The sequence below is a fragment of the Psammomys obesus genome, unplaced genomic scaffold (assembly GCF_907164565.1).
Source record: "Psammomys obesus unplaced genomic scaffold, mPsaObe1.curated_primary_1811, whole genome shotgun sequence".
NCBI lineage: Eukaryota > Metazoa > Chordata > Mammalia > Rodentia > Muridae > Psammomys > Psammomys obesus.
In genome coordinates this window covers 8,696,364-8,713,247 of record NW_026592666.1, presented here as the reverse complement: position 1 = coordinate 8,713,247, position 16,884 = coordinate 8,696,364, and the positions used below count along the sequence as shown (strand labels likewise).

The 16,884-nt window shown below is 36.9% G+C and overlaps 1 protein-coding gene across 10 annotated transcripts in view; it reads left to right on the top strand.

Moving 5' to 3' along the window:
• The window catches only part of Synj1 (synaptojanin 1), an 80,242-nt gene that overhangs the window by 24,505 nt on the left and 38,853 nt on the right, over positions 1-16,884 (top strand). For 8 of the 10 annotated variants that reach the window (XM_055614956.1, XM_055614955.1, XM_055614963.1 and 5 more), the window contains exons 5-12: positions 1,015-1,240; positions 2,107-2,190; positions 8,225-8,286; positions 9,424-9,520; positions 10,502-10,671; positions 11,582-11,663; positions 13,148-13,300; positions 15,916-16,072. In XM_055614956.1, coding sequence (XP_055470931.1) covers positions 1,015-1,240; positions 2,107-2,190; positions 8,225-8,286; positions 9,424-9,520; positions 10,502-10,671; positions 11,582-11,663; positions 13,148-13,300; positions 15,916-16,072 — 1,031 coding nt within the window. Of the gene's footprint in view, positions 1-1,014; positions 1,241-2,106; positions 2,191-8,224; positions 8,287-9,423; positions 9,521-10,501; positions 10,672-11,581; positions 11,664-13,147; positions 13,301-15,906; positions 16,073-16,884 lie in introns of all 10 variants that reach the window. The other 2 variants (XM_055614957.1, XM_055614964.1) reach the window with 1 other exon arrangement.

The window sequence follows — 16,884 nt, the reverse complement described above, 5'->3', positions numbered from 1 at the left end:
AGATTGGAAGGGTTAGGGTGGTAGCTGGTCTACTAGCACTGTGATGGCCTGCACCTAGTGGATCTCCATGGCAGTCTGTTACCTGAAGGGCAGGGAATTGAGGACTGGTTCTCTTAGCAGCTTTGCTCCTTGTTACTGTTGCTAATGACCCTGGGTGTTCAAGAAGACAGTACAACATTTCTGTTATCTTTTTTTTTTTTTTTTTAAAGATACCAGGGTAGTGTGTTAAAGTCATTCAGAACATTCAATCTCCAAAACTCAGTATAAGTAACTCTTGAATTGATAGAGCTGTCTGCTGAATGGCATCTTTTTAGTAGGATTCCTAGAAGAATCTTCAGTTTTCCACATGTGTTCTGTGGAGAACTCAGGTTCCAATAGAGACCAACTGCTGAAGAGTAATCAGCAGGGTGAGGAGACTGAGTTGGTAGGGCTAAGGCCCAGTTCATGTTTTAGTCCTTGTGACTCTAGATACTTTCATCTTTGGTTTCTTATCATTGGGCTGTGTCTTTGATTGACTAAAACATTCTCCCAGGCTGGATCTGATACCTACAGTACTACAGTGGGCCTGTGGGTGTGCTCAGTGATAAGAGAGCACTTACCACAGCCTGAGGCAGGCCCTGGATTCCATGATCAAAACTGAAAAACAAAACAAAAACAACAAAATACTATGCCTTACATTGTGTGGTATGACAGCTACTAGCTAAGCTGGCTCTTCAAATTTAATTACAATATAGCCTTATAAAAGTCTTATATATAGGTCTCTTTAAAGTAGGATGTGTTTGTATAATCCCTTTTGGAACACGTTAGGTTAGAAATGTTTTAGTAATACTAAAACTCTATGTTTTTAGTACACTGGATCACTTGATTAAGCATCTGCTGTTCATTCTATAGCCTTGTCTTTAACATAGCAAATGTAAATGAATTCCTTACTTGGGGAGTCTTTTAATAGTACTTCATTTATTGATTTTATGTTGTTGTGTACGTAGTAACTAATCCAGTTCCTTCTCTCCATAGGAATCAGTCTTTGCATTTGCATCTCAAGCACTATGGCGTGAACTGTGATGATTGGCTGTTGCGCCTCATGTGCGGAGGAGTAGAGATTAGGACAATTTATGCTGCCCATAAACAGGCAAAGGCTTGCCTCATTTCAAGACTAAGCTGTGAACGAGCCGGGACAAGGTTTAATGTCCGGGGAACAAATGATGATGGTCATGTTGCCAATTTTGTAGAAACAGAGCAGGTAACATACTGTTTTGTATTTCTTAATTGTGTGGTTTAAGAGAGACACAGGAAATACCAGGGTAACAGACTTGTGAGGGAGACAGGAAGTACTAGGTAATAGTTTTACTTGTAGTTTGCAAATACATTCTGGCATGTATAGTGTGATGTTCTTGGCCACTTAATGACCTTGATAAAGGCTTCCCTAGAACAAACATATGCAGGTATATAATACCAATTAAGTAATGTTACATAATCAGTGCTATACATTTGACAATGAATTTAAGATCGTCAGTTATAGAGCAAAATGACATCATAAAAATAGTTTATGTGAAAATAAGCCCGACTCTTAATGATAGCTAAGTTACGACATTTGGCTGTGGAACTATGTAACTGTAAAATTTCAGATTATAATACAGCCCAACTCAAATCTTTAAATTAGGTTTTGGAAAATATAAAAAGCTAAGGAACAGACAAAAAATATGAAGGTATATGCATATAATACTGAGATTAAAAAGAGTTTTTCTTTTGGTTTTTCATGACAGAGTTTCTCTGAGTAGGCTTGTCTATTTTGGACTCACTCTGTAGACCAGGCCGGCCTTGAACTAACAGAAATCTTCCCGCCTCTGCCTCCCAGAGTGCTGGAATGTACAGATGTGTGCCACCATGCCTAACTAAGAGTTTCTTTTTTAAAGTTGTGATTCTTATCTTTTATTGTTTTCTTGTTTAATATTATCACTAACTGAAAAGACTTAGTATTCTGTTTTTGATTGCTTTGATCAGGGCAGTTTGTGTATAAGTGGGCATCAATTATAACTACTATGCAGCAGATTTTAGTTGCTGCTTTTCTAATACAGAATTAACAGGTTTTTTTTTCTTTTTTTGTAGGTTATATACTTAGATGACTGTGTTTCTTCCTTCATACAAATCCGAGGATCTGTTCCATTGTTCTGGGAGCAGCCAGGGTTGCAAGTATGTACCCAACATCCACTTGGTTTTTGGTTGTTGTTGTTGTTTTTCCTTTTGAAAACTTCCATACTGTCCAAACTTTCAGCATAGTTGTTGAGTTTTACAGATCACTTTATTGTGTGAAATGCTAGTTCGACTCACAAGTGAGGGCATGAGAGCATATTATCTCGCATATTTTCCCTGTCAGTTCTGTGTTAGCTGCAGTTATATAACTTCACTGGTTTACTGTGGTTAGACCAATTTTATAAAATTGCTTTTTTTTTTTTTATAAAAAAAGCAAAACTTTTTTTTTTTTTCAGCTCCTAATTTTAGAGATTAGAAGTCAAAATTGACCAGGCCCTTTTGTTTGGCAACTAATGAAGTAGTGTGCCGCTTGATGGTGTTACCATGGGGTATAAGAGCATGTCTTCAAACAGGAAGCCAAAGAAAGAATCAGATACTCGGCTCAGGCTTCTGTAGCCCCTGTCCCATAAGAGCGCACCACAGGAAGGCAGCATTCCCTCCCCAGAGCATCTCTACCAGGAATCATCTTTCCTATAAGGCCCTACTTCTTAACAGTTTTACACTATCACCAACACTGCCACCCTGGACACCAAACTTCCAAAGCATGAAGGCTTAGGATAGACCATACCATTTAACATAGCTATAGCAACTCAGGAGCTTGTTTAATATTCTAAATTTCAAGGATTTTTTACAAGTATTTTCATTATTATCTTCTCATTATTTCAGTGTAGAATGACTTAATCTCTTAAAGCGGGAGAATTTGGTAATTTAAAACAAAAAGCCCTAAGCTAGGCATGCTGGCACACAGCTTTAATCCCAGTACTCAGGGAGGCAGAGGCCAGCAGATCTCTGTGAGTTTGAGGCCAGCCTGGTCTACAAAGCTAGTCCAGGACAGCCAATTACACATTTACCAAATCTACCATTGCTGGATAACAGTGATTAAATTCTTCTTTCTGTCTCAGTGTCCTCATCCATAAAATGAGAATGGCAATAATACTGTCTTCTTCATGGGGCTGATATGAGGAATGAATGAAAACCATGTAAAACAGGGTCTGACATGCAGCAGCACATCAGGGTTAGCCATTGCTGTTTTCAGTGACACGCCTGTAACTGGACCTTTGCTTCAGTCTGTCATGTCCTGTCATCATCAGGATAGTCCTTATAACTCTTCACTTCACTGTTAAAAATGTAATTACCTCATCTTTACAAAATGTTTTAAAAATGTAAGGTTCTCATATTAAGTCACTTCCAGAAGTATAATCTTACATTAATTGTATTGAGCAGTGCCTAGGCCTGTTAAATACCATGTTCATTATAGGCCTCTGGTATGTCTCAGTTAGTATTGAGAAACAATACAGAAAAAGAAGGTTTGCTTACTCTTTAGTTTGTTGTCAGGTCTTTATTACATTCTGAGTGGGGTCATGGTGGAGAGAAACTGGAGGCCTCTGAAGTTTATTGTTACAGTTCACTTAAGGTAGACAACACAGTAAATATTTCTTCTGCTTTGCTGAAATTTTTAGTTCTTGTCAAGACTGGTCTGACTGGTGTGGGCATTTGTGTGTGAGGGGATGATTTTTGTTGTTGTTGCTGTTGATTTTGAGGCAGGGTCTCCCTGTGTAGTTCTAGCTATTCTGGACCCCTGTATGTAGTCCAAGCTGGCCTTGAACTCAAAGATACCCACCGACCTCTGCCTCCTGTGTGCTGGTTTTAAACATATATGCCACTACATTCAGCCAGGTGTAGACTTTTTGTCACAGGCATAGGGCAGCTTCCAGACTCTCTTAGAAAAGAATGGCAACCCAGTTCACATTTCTTAAGCATTTGTAATCTTTGGTGAATGGTTATAGTATTTGCTTTAAAAACAGTCCTAAAGCCCCAGCATGATGCAAGGTAAATGCTTTTGTTTGGGGACAGACTAACCTAAGACATCCAGGAGTTGATTTACAGGCCCTGCTTCTCTCTTACTTTTCATGAAGTTCAAAATCACAGTGTTTGATTGTTTAGTAAAGTTGGATCCTGAATTGTAGGAGCCTCCTTGGATTGGACTCTCCTTCCTCCTCCGTGGCCTCACTTCACAGGGAACCTTGCTGGCTGCTGTTCTCTGGTTATGGGCCGAAAGCTGTGGCATTGTAAACCATGCATTTCTTCATAGAGACAGTAAATTTTGAGACCCTGAGATAGTTGAAGAATTCTCCTAAATTGTTATCTAGCTGGTCTCTTGTTGAGTGGTTGGAGGGATGCTTGAGTTTGTTTTTTACAGTTATTTCGTTTAGTAGTCTCTAAAATTAACTTTCCTTTGAATAAGAATAGATTGGTCTTTGCTATTGATTTGCAAAGGTTCTTGCAATATAGGCCTGGCTGTTAGGGTACTACTCACTATGTAGCCCCGGCTGGCCTTGACCGCATGACAGTTATCCTGCCTTGGCTTCCTAAGAATGGATCCTTTTTGTGATGTTTCCTCCACTGTTCTAAAAGAGTGGTAATAAAGGAATGAAACATATGATTTTTTTAAGAAAGTGTAAAAATAGATAATTGATTTTCAGAAATGAAAACACCATGCCAAGGATTAACTGTTCTGTGTAACCAAACTAGGACTCTTTAGGGGTGTTGTAAATGGTTCACAGGTGTTTCGTGTATTCTCAGGACTAGAATCTATTTTAGGAACCAAGTTTGTCTGTTCATTTGTTTATGTATATGTTTGCTCCCTGGAACTTGAGATCCTCTTGCTTCTACATCCTGAGCCCTGAGTTTACAGTGCTGATAGTGTTAATTGAACTGTGGGATTGAACAGCACAGCAGAGCTTATTTTGTTTGTCTGACTTCATAATGATATGGCAGCTCTCCTCCTCACCCCTTTTAATAAGTCATTTTGTTCATATAGTAGCAGGAGAGACTTCTGGAAAACGTTGATCCAGAGGCATCAGAGAAATGTTTACAAGTAATGCTCTGGCATCTGCTAGGTCTTTCTCAGCCCTGCTCTGTGAGAGAAAAGAAATAGAAGCCATGTTAGGCAAATACTCTGCATCTTGTTTTCTTCCCTAGCACAGCATTTTTAATTCTGCAAAATGTGCTGTTATTTTGGTTGTGTGGCAATGAGGTTGGCCTGGAAAATCTGTGTTTGTAGGAAGGAAGGCAGGACTTCCTTCTTTATATTTGGGGTGGAGTGGCATTTGTGAGCTAACAGATGGGGTGCTGGTTGAACTCAGGTTCTGTAGAAGAACAGCGTGTGCTCTTAGCCACTGAGCCATCTTTCTAGCTTGAGGAATGAAAGATTTGGTTTGGTTTGGTTTTTACTGGGTGGTGGTTGGGTGGGGCCAATGACTAGAGTCTTTTCCACAAAAGAGAATGAGACACATGGACATTGTAGTACTAGGCTGCTTGGAAAAGGAGAAATTTTGGTCAGAAAATGTAAATATCTCATCTGAACCTTTTTTAAAATTAATTACATTCCTATGAACTTAAACAGAATATTTATTTAAGTTTGAAATAAGGTAAACAGTATGTGTGAAAGCACTCAATAATCTCTTCCAAACATTACTATTAATGAGTATTTTCTAGTGGGTGTTGCTTGTTTTTTGTTGTTGTTGTTTTGTTTTGTTTTGTTTTGTTTTTTTGTCACTTACAGTGTGCATGACAGCACAGTCATGTCATTGATCCCTTAAATATTACTTAACTATTCACTGGGAGTATACTGACATTAAAGAAGTTCTTTGTAAAAAAAAAAATCATCCTTTCTCAATATAGTTTTCTAGTTTATTTCATATGTGATTAATGTATCTACCAAACTATAAATAAAACTGAACTGTAAGGGCTTAAAAGTATATACAAATTTTAGAGTTTGAAAAAAGCACTCCCTTTGATTTGAAAATAATTTGCACAATTTGTATTGCTAATCAAATGCTTATCACAAAATTCTTGCTGTCTTCCATCTTCTGCCAACAATAACCTTCTGCTTGCTGTGATAAAGATGCCTCTTATTTAAACAGTCAGTGCTGAGACTGGAGAGATTGCAACAAGGTTAAGAGTACTTGCTGTTTTGAGGAAGGACCCAGTTTGGGTTCCCAGCATCCACACGGTAGTTCTGCCTGAACTCTAGTTTCTGGCATGTGATGCCCTCCTCTGACCCCATGCACATGGTACAAATACATACATGTTTTCATTCACACATACACGCCATCACTCATACATACATGCAGCCACTCTAACATACACATAAAAAATGCTTTTATAAAATAGTCAAAATAGGAAAACTAAAACAAAAAATAAAAAAAAAAAAACCCAAGTTTTCTTTGATTTGGATTGGGTTTTTTCTCTTCAGCAGGAATTGCTTTCCATAAGCAGACTTAGCCTCTGTTGCCTGGATGGCCCAGGCAGAACCTGAGCTCAGGATTCTTCTGTGCTAGTTAGACTCTGTAGCAGCTTGATTTTCAGGCACAAACTGCCATGCTTGGCCAAAAGCTAAGATTTATTTTAAAACAGCAGAGAAAGTGATTATTTAAACATCATTAAATTTTGTTAAACCATTTAAGTTTGGGCTAGAGAAATGACTCAGCAGTTAAAAGCATATACACTGCTCTTCCAGGGAACCTGAGTTCAGCCCTCAGCACCCATGACCCATGGCTTACAACCACCTACAACCCCAGCTCCAGGAGATCAGATCTCTGCCTCTGTGAACACCCATACTCCTGTAAACATAGCCACACAGATACATACAATAGTTAAAAATCAAAGCCCGTCAGTTTATCAGAACAGTAAAAATGCTTTTACTTTCATTTAAATGGTATCCAGCAAAATTAAAAGTTAAAAATAATAAAATCAGATTATAATCTGTATTAGTCTTAGAAAAAAATTCCACTGAGATTCTATGTTAGGAAAAGAACTAATACTATTCTAAATTTTCTAGATCTTAATTTTGAACTATTAAATGGTTTGATGAGTTGAAACTTTAAAAGTAGCAGTACGTTGGATCAGCATGATGGCTCAGCAAGTAAAGATGCTTGCTTCATAACCCAAAGGCCTGAGTCCAATCCCTAAAACCCACATGAAGATAGAAACAGAAAACTAACTTCACAGAGTTGTCCTCTGACCTTCATGGACTGTGGCATGTGCCCTGCCATGCCACACACCCCCCCCCATCATATAAGCATACACATGATAATGACAAAAGTTATTTTAGGAAGCTAAAAGTCTCTTACACATTCTACTAATGTGTGAATCTTTAATGACCAGAAATCTTTACTCCTTCAGAAAACATTTCATATCTGCTGAAACACACCACCTATCTAACGATTAAATAATCACTCAAGATTTATTAAATAAAGCATCTTTGTTACTTTTTGTTGTTTTGTTTTATTGTTATTATTATCATTGTTTTGTCTGTTTGTTTTATGACGGGGTCTCAACGTAACCCTGGGCTGTGCTTCTCAAGTGCCAGGATCAAAAACATGGTTTTGGGATCTTTTTTGTTTTTAAAACAGGGTCTCGCTATGTAGCCCTAACTCGGATCTTGCAATGTAGACCACTTTAGTTATGAATTTTATGGCATTCTTCCTATCTCTGGGTTCTAAGTCCTGAAATTAAAGGTGTGCCACCATGCCCAATTTCATAGTATTTTTATGTCATGGAAATAAAAGGGAATTTTGCATGTTGGCTATTTTGCTTAATTTTTCTATCTTTGTTAGGTCTTATAAAACTTAGAAAAACTTTCTCTGCTAATATGCTAGATTTAGATGGTTCATACAACAATACTAAGCTGAGCTCTGATACTACTTCTTAAATCCAAGTTTCTACAAGTTGTGTTTTTGTTTCTGTCAGTATAAAAATGAGTGCTAGCATTACAAGTGTGTGCCAGTGTTCTTTTCAATACGAGACTGCTTGTTATAGGGGATCCTAGATCTTTAAACAAATTATCAGGAGTGAAGACCAGGCCTTTCACTTACTGTGTTCATGAAATGAACCACTTGGATTACAAGTGGTGACATTTCTTTTATCGTGATAGTGGTTTGGGTAATGATTAACTCTTTTCTTGCTTCAGGTGGGATCCCATCGTGTTCGTATGTCGAGGGGATTTGAAGCCAATGCACCTGCTTTTGACAGGTAGAACTGATTATTTTTGTGTAGTGCTGTAGATGAGGCTAATGTTGTATTTACTTTGTGTGGCATTGTTCTATATAGCAGAACTTTTTATTATCTTTTTCTGTTGTTTTTTTTTTTTTTAATTCACTTTACATCCTGGTTGTAGCCCCATTCCTCCTCTCCTCCTATTCCTCCTATTCTCCCATCCCATCTTCCCTATTCCTCAGAGAAGGGGTGCTCCCTTTCCAATCTACCCTAGCTCATCAAGTCACTTCTGGACAAAGTGTGTCTTCTTCCCCTGTGGCAGTACCCCACTAGGGAGAAGTGATTAAAATGCTAGCAAATTAGTCCAGGTCAGATGCATCAGATGTATTTATATTTTCCTTACTAAAGGACCCACATGAAGCCTAAGCTGCCCATTGACAGGTCCAATTCATGCATGGTCTTTAGTTGATGTATCAGTCTCTGCAAGATTGTTTGGGCCCTTGTCTTTATTTTTAATTGCCTTTTTTCAGCAGTACCCTTTATCCTCATGAATACAGGTGTGCATTAACCATACCACCTTGCACTAAGGTTTTTCTTGAGCACATATAAATATGTTAAAGTTTAATAGACACAGTGAGAGATTAACAACTAATTGTATTATATACATTATGAAATTCTCAATAAATAAAAATTTTACAAATAGAAGAATTATAATAGTGCACTCTACTAAAATGATTGCGTGACATAGCATCTCTCTAGAAAAGAGTCAGGGTAGGTGTTAGCATTTTTGGACGCTGATTGACATCAAGTAACAGAAACTGTGGCAGCAAAGCCACAGATAAAAGGAGCCTTCAAGGGCTGGAGCTAGTCAGGAGCCCCTTCTGAAGATTCCTGAATCATGTGGTCATCAGAAGGACCCAATGGGCCTGGTCGTGCTTTGTTTGTTGCCAGCCTTGCAATGGAAAGTAAGCTGGAGGCTGGATGGCTCCAGGTGAGGTGAGAGGCTCAGCATCCATAAGTCAGAGGGGAAATTGTGCCTTCTGAATTTTACAAATTCAGTTTGAGAACATGTAGGATGGATTCGCATCCAATTTAGCAAATTTTATGAGTTTCTTGTTTACTGGGCAGAAAGGCTATAAATTGAATATACTGTCTCCTGTCTTTTGTTAATAGGCATTTCCGAACACTTAAGGATTTGTATGGCAAACAAATAGTAGTAAATTTGCTTGGCTCTAAGGAAGGTGAACACATGCTGAGTAAGGCTTTCCAGGTGAGTGTGGCTCCTTTACCTTCTCTTCTGACCTTTGATCACCTAGAATGGACACAAAAACAAAGTAATCAGACTCCCCTCAGTTCAAGAAAAGCAGACAGTAGGTACTGGTGATGCCTTTAACTCTCTGACGCTATTAGGAAATAGTATAAGCAAAATAATTAATCAGTGATGGATCAAGGTAAATTATGTTATGTAAGCTATGTAGAATAGTCAGAAAATGTTTTCTAAGGTTTAAATCAAGAAGTCTAGTTAGGTGGAAAAATAACCTAATTAGATATTTTTTTAAGATTGTAAGAAAATTATTGTTAATTAAACATTATGCTTTTGAGAGTGACATTTTAATGGTAAACTTAAAATATGTATTTGTATTGGAAGACGTCATAAAAGATGAGTCTTTTAATCTCTGAGTAGTCTTTCTGTTAAAAGTTAAGGGGCTTTATTTTGGCTTCTATAGTAGGTTAAAGTGCTTACTAAATTTGTACCTAATAAAACACTGGTGATTGGAAACTCTCATTTTCTTTTTTTTTTTTTTTTTTTCACTTTCAGTTTTTCAATACAGGGTTTCTCTGTGTAGCCTTGGCTATCCTGGACTTGCTTTGTAGACCAGGCTAGCCCCAAACACACAGAGATCTGCCTGCCTCTGCCTTTCCAAGTGCTGGGACTACAGGCATGCTCCACTGCATCCTGCTGAACTGTTTCCTTTTCTAAACCAAAATAAAGCATTAATCAGGTTCCCTGAATTAATTATGCATTCATTCTCTCAGGGATAATGTATGGGGTTTTAGACAATAAATACCATTAGATATCAAAAAATGTCCCTTTTGTTGCCAGTGTCAGTGAAGGCTTTTGGGGGATCAGTAACCTTTCAAAGCACTAGCTAAGCTTCAGCTTGGAAGGGAGGGTGAAGTGTGTGCTGTGGTGCTGTAGCAGTGGCCACTTAGCTAACATCTGCGTGAGTATTTGCTGTTTTTCTTTCAGAGTCATCTGAAAGCCTCTGAACATGCCTCTGATATCCACATGGTGTCCTTCGACTATCATCAAATGGTTAAAGGAGGAAAGGCAGAGAAATTACACAGTGTTCTGAAACCACAAGTCCAGAAGTTTCTAGATTATGGATTTTTTTATTTCGATGGCAGTGAAGTTCAAAGGTTTGATGCTCTTCTCTTTAAATTGGAACTTTGCTACAAGTTAAAATCATTCTTAAGATTGAATTTTAGGTTTTCTTTTTTATGTTGAAGTTTATAATTCTGAAGTATTTTTAATACTTCATGTTAAATTTGTCTTTTTTCTCTAGATTTCAACAAATAACAATAAAACGCTCCATAATGTCGAGCATATTGCGGGGCAGCAGTGCACTTGTGTCAGTAGCAATCTAGGGTAGGACCTTTGCACTTGAGGAAACTGAGGCTGGGCTTCATCTGCTCCAGGCCACCAGGAAGCATTGAGCTGCTGTTCACCTGGCTTCAACTTCAGTTCTTGACCCTAGCAAAGACCATTACATGCAAATAAAAGGAAACCCATGCTTATTGTCTGGATTAGTGTAACTTAAATCCTTAGTTTTTATATGCAGAATAAGAAAATAAGGTGAAAGTTTTAGATTGAAGTCAACTTATGAACAAAGTTCAAAGTTACTGGCATTTTGTTTTGTTTTGTTTCAGTTTGTCTTTTTTATGTCAGCAGCTTTATAGGGCATTCAGAAAAACAGAATTTGTTTGTTTTAAATAGCCATTTCCAAAATACTTATTATTTTTGTGGAAAGAACTATAGGATTATAAACCTGAATGTATATTTAGCTATGTTAACTACAGGCTTAGTTAAAAGTATGTGATAGATATGTGATGAAAAAAGCATGACAAAAATATTAACATGTAGAATCTAGGTATATGTATAGATGTTAACAGTTTAATATTTTCATTATTATTTTGTGCCTGAGAATGGTGATGATATAAAGGTGGAGCTAGAAGGGCATTCAGTTTTAATCATGTCTGTGGCTGTCAGTTTATTTATGCTTTATTCAAGCTGGAAACTAGCCATAAAACTTTATTGAAATTGTTACAGGTGCCAGACTGGTACAGTTCGGACAAACTGCTTGGATTGTCTGGATAGAACAAATAGTGTGCAAGCATTCCTTGGTTTAGAGGTAAAAAAAAAGTTTCTGCCTGTGCCGTATGCATCCCGAGTGGACCTTATTAAAGACTTTTGTTTCTACTTTTTGCCCCCCCCCCCAAGCCCTTTGTGATTTAACTGTTCCCTTCAATGCTCTGACAAACATCGACTTTTCCTTCTATTGTTCCTTAATATGCCTTATAGACACCTGCATGTATGTCGGAGTGATCAGTGAGACAGTATGTATGGAACTTTATGTTGATGTCTTCAAGATTTTATTTTAGGATGTGGAGAATCTGTTTTTATATTTTACATTTTTCTGTAGAGTTATATTTTTGATAGTTTGCAACCCAATCCAAGTGGCCATTATTTACACTCATTTGACTGTTTATTCGTAAGTTCAGTCTAGTACAGACAGTCTCAGGTATTCAGAAAGCTGGAGCAGCACTGAGTTTTACCAACTCTTCCCAGTCCAGTAAGTCAGTGTCATAAGGTGGTTTGGATTCTCTTTGCATTAGGAGGGACTTAGTTTTCAAGAACTGTGAAGGCAGGAATAGACAGTAACTGATTCTTTTTTCTAGTTAATGATCTTAAACTTGGCCAACTTGCATTGGTTAATTAATTATCAAAGCTCAGCTTCTGTCTCAAAATGAAAGTCTAGTTGTATAAAATTCTCTGTGGCACAGATCTTTTTTATGTAAGTAAATTTTACTGTTTTGATTTAAAAAACCTATCACTGACGTCATTTATCGTATTTTGTGTTAAAATATGATACATAAGACATGAGAGGAGGCAAGTTGTAATTAGATGAATTCACATGGATGAGATTTGATTGAGGCCCTGGCTTTCAGTTTCTAGCTCTGCTCATGCTTAGTGAAGTTCTTAGACATAACTTAGCAAGTGTTCATATTGCTTTTATTGCCACCCAGCATCGAGGGTTTATCACCAAAGGCCCTTGAAGTTGTTGTGCACTTGATTCTCACAGTTCTTTTATTCGTGCCACCAGTGTAGATTCTATACATGAAAAGCTGCCATGATGTTTTCAGGGCTTCTCTGTGATGCTTAGGAATAGCTTGCCTCTTCTCTTGATCACCTGACATTAATTACCCAAGCTTCCAGAACAAAGTTCAAAATGAAAACTTACTTATATTTAGGTAAACTCAGTACATCTTTTTCTCTGCTCTCCTGAAGAGATTAGCAGTGGATTAGCTAGATTCTTTAGTGAGCAAGATAAACTATAATCTGACTGTAGGGGTGGCTATGAGATTAATTGAAGGTAACATTACTAATTTTATTTCCAAATTCACATTCTCTTTTGAGTCTCCTAAAATGTCATTTTACCTTAAAAACTGTAACTTTCAACATTGAAATGGTCATAAACATAGCCTGGTACAGTGTTAATACTTTCAGAGTCCTATATTTATAAATTTTAACTTTAAATTCTAGTAGTTGTAAAATGTCACATTATGATGAATATATTACTCTATCTACCTTAAAAATACTTGTTTGCTCTTTCAGATGCTAGCTAAACAGCTGGATGCCCTGGGTTTGGCTGAAAAGCCCCAGTTGGTGACACGCTTTCAAGAAGTTTTCCGGTCCATGTGGTCTGTGAATGGCGATTCAATCAGTAAAATATATGCAGGCACCGGAGCCCTTGAAGGGAAGGCCAAGGTAGAGCTGAATCTGTCAGATTAATTTTCATCTTTCTTCTCTCTGTGGAAAGATTTGAAATTACTTTTTAAGTAATAGGTTTTTAAGTTAACAGATGTCTTTTAGGATTATTTCTTTATGCTTTCATGACCTGTCTGATACATCCTTCCACAGTAGTAGATCCTGATGATTAAATGCAAAATAGACAATTATCTAGGCTTAAGGGGTAAGTATACTTTTAGAAGTAATCCACTGTGTATGTACTTACATTATTTTATATGGCTTAATATACTATATATCCTTTCAATCTCCCTAGTAAAGGGAACAGGGACTGTCTCTGACATGGACTCAGTGGCTGCTCTTTGATCACCTCCCCCTCATGAGGGAGCAGCCTTTCCAGGCCACAGAGGAATACAATGCAGCCAATCCTGATGAGACCTGATAGGCTAGGGTTAGAAGGAAAGGGAGGAGGACCTCCCCTATCAGTGGACTGGGGGAGGGGCATGGGAGGACATGAGGGAGGGGGCTACAGCAGGGATACAAAGTAAATAAACTGTAATTTATAAAAAAATTAATGAATTAAATAAAGAAAATTATTTATATTGATTTTAAATAAGATTTAAAAAAAAAAAAACATAGTCTTCATAAAGTACCCTGTCTCATTTGTGTTTATATTCTCTGTATAGGGCCCCACTTAGGAGTTATGTCACAAATATTAGCAGGACATACGGTCCATCACCAGTTTATGCAAGTGATACAATGAACCCAGGATTACTTGGGCTTAATTTTGAACTTTTTATTTTCTACTTGTTTTGCTTTTAAAAAGAAGCTATCACTGTGCAGTAAAGGGTGGGACATGTGTTCAGTTACAACTACTGACTCTCACCAGGGTGTGGAGCTGCTTCTATTATCTTTCTGTTACTTTTCTCTTTGGTACTTGGCTCAAGTTGTGAGATTTGGGGCTATATCTGGAACATGTTTTATGATTCTGTGTACTTAAATATTGTTTAACTGTTTAAGGGACCCTGGCTTTAATTTAATTTTATGCAAATTGCTACAATTCCTCAAATTATTTCTGGGTGAAAGTGAGAACATTTAGCTAGACCATGGTGGTTCACATCTATAATCTCAGCATTAGAGACATTGAGACAGGAGGATTGCCAAAAGTTCAGAACCAACCTAGGCTATATACAAAGGACCAGACCTGACAAGACCCACTTAAAAAAAAAAAAATCAAAAACAAAACAGTCAACAAAAAGAGAAATCTCTAGCCATTTTAGTGATCTCAATGATCTCATGAGCTGTAACACAGCAGCTGAGGTTCTGCAAGGATTGCTCATCGTCTCAGGTCTTTCCGTTCACTCTGCCTCCTCTGCTGCAGGCCCAGCCTCACCTGCAGGCACCACTGCTCACCTCTCAGGAGGGATGTGCAGTCTCTGTTCCAGGTCCTCACTCCTAGACACTGCTTTCTTTTGAAAATCTGAAATTGCTTTTATTTATTCCTTTTAAAAATAGCATAATTCTTGCTCTTAAAATCTGATTCTCCGACTGATGCTTGAAAATATTCTTTTATATTCTTCTGCCTTGTTTCTGCTGTGAATAAGACAATATATGTACCTAAGTTGCATATATTTTCAGTGTTCTTATCTTTAACATAATATATAGATATGAAGTCTTTATATATAAATATTAAATATGCTAGTCTGAATTAAGCTAAAAATCTAACACCTGAACTGCTCTTTCTTTTCCTTTCTCTCGGCTCCTTTTGATTAATGCCTGATAATGTGAATGGTGAGTTTTTTTTGCTTTCAGTAACATCATTTTATATATTATGTGACAAAAAAATTAATGCCATATTATAATTAGTGGCATATAAGAAAATTGGCTTTTTATTTTGAAAAGAAGCCTATAATTACTGTCGTTTTTCAAAGGGATGAAAATTACCCATTTTAAATGGAAGTTATTTTTGACAAAGAATCAAAGTAAATATTGTCTGATAATATGCCTTAAATCAACTATCTTTTCGCTAAAAGTTGTAATCAGCCTCTCACTTTTGGAATAGGTATTTATTCCTATGATTTATATTTGCATAGACAACAAAATGTCTTTAATATACAAACCAAATTTTATGTATTATATTTGTGAGATGTAATTACAAATTTATTAACTAGACCTTTGATTTTAGATTCAGTTTTATTTTTAACTACCATTAAATTATTGGGGAGTGAGAAACCTCAATTTTATATTGTCAGAGTACCCAGAAGGTTTTCTAGTAGCTATAAGTTCAGTGTATCTTCCTTTGGTCCCATGCCTCTTCCCACCCATCCCACCCGACATTTAAAAGCTGTGATGTAGGAAAGAATTTTTAAATTTAAATAAATACATTATAAAGTATTTACTGTTCAATATATTACTAGATGGAATTGTGGCATTTAGTTTCTTTTTTGTGAAGACTATAAGGGAACAATTATATTTTAAAGCCTTTTCACGTAGTTATACATTTAAAAGATAATGATTAGGACCTTTTTAATATTAGAATTTTATAAAATCAATTTAAAATTGCAAAATAACCATTGAGTAAAAACAATATTTCAAACAAGAGCCCACGTTCCTTACTCCCACAACAGGCTGGAAAGTTAAAAGACGGTGCTCGCTCTGTTACCAGAACCATTCAGAATAACTTCTTCGACAGCTCCAAGCAAGAAGCCATTGACATTTTGCTCCTGGGAAATACTCTAAACAGTGATTTAGCTGACAAAGCCCGAGCACTTCTAACTACTGGAAGTTTGCGTGGTATGTATACTTTGTGTTTTATTTACTTCATTTATTTGTAGTCCTAAAATGTCCAAAAGAAGTGAATCTGAACTTAACCTCATGAGTACTTTTTAGGCTATAGTTGATTTAAATAATTTTAGAAGGAATTTCTGTACAGTTGGGGTTTTTTGAAATAGCATTCTCCAGTGAAGCTTTTTTTCTTGTCAGGTGTTAATACTGTGAGTGATTCTTAGCCACAAACTGGCTGTTTAGTTCTGAACGCTATGCGTACTTTCTTCTGTAGATTGTGACTGGGGCTGTGTATAAGTGCTGCTAACCTGATGCAAGGCAGGGTTCCATCGACTGTGAGCTAGCACATCGTGTATATATCCAGCTATACAGGCAATGCTTCCTTGAGGAAACCTGTTCTACATTGGTTAGTTTTCATAAACACCACAAGTCTTTCTGTAATCATGTCCTAACTTTGGTTGCTATTGTTTGAGCTGGCTTAAGTAATAGTAATGGTTTAAAGTAGTGTTTCTTATTGACCACTAACTGCTATTATCCATTTTAATATTTCACATAAATATATGGCTTTTAAGATAGCTTTTTACCTTTTATTGTATGCTTTTTAAAAAATTTGAATTTCTCATATTAGTGAGTACACAAAAGCAATATTATGAGGAAACTAAACATTCTTGTTCTGTAATACATTAGACTTCCTGCCCCTCCCCAGCTTTATTGAGGTATAATTGACAGGTTCACTTAGATTTTTTTTTTTTTGTTACACTCTTTTCCTATTAGAACTTTATAGCACTGTAGACTTCTTTCCTGTTAGGCCCAAAGCTTCC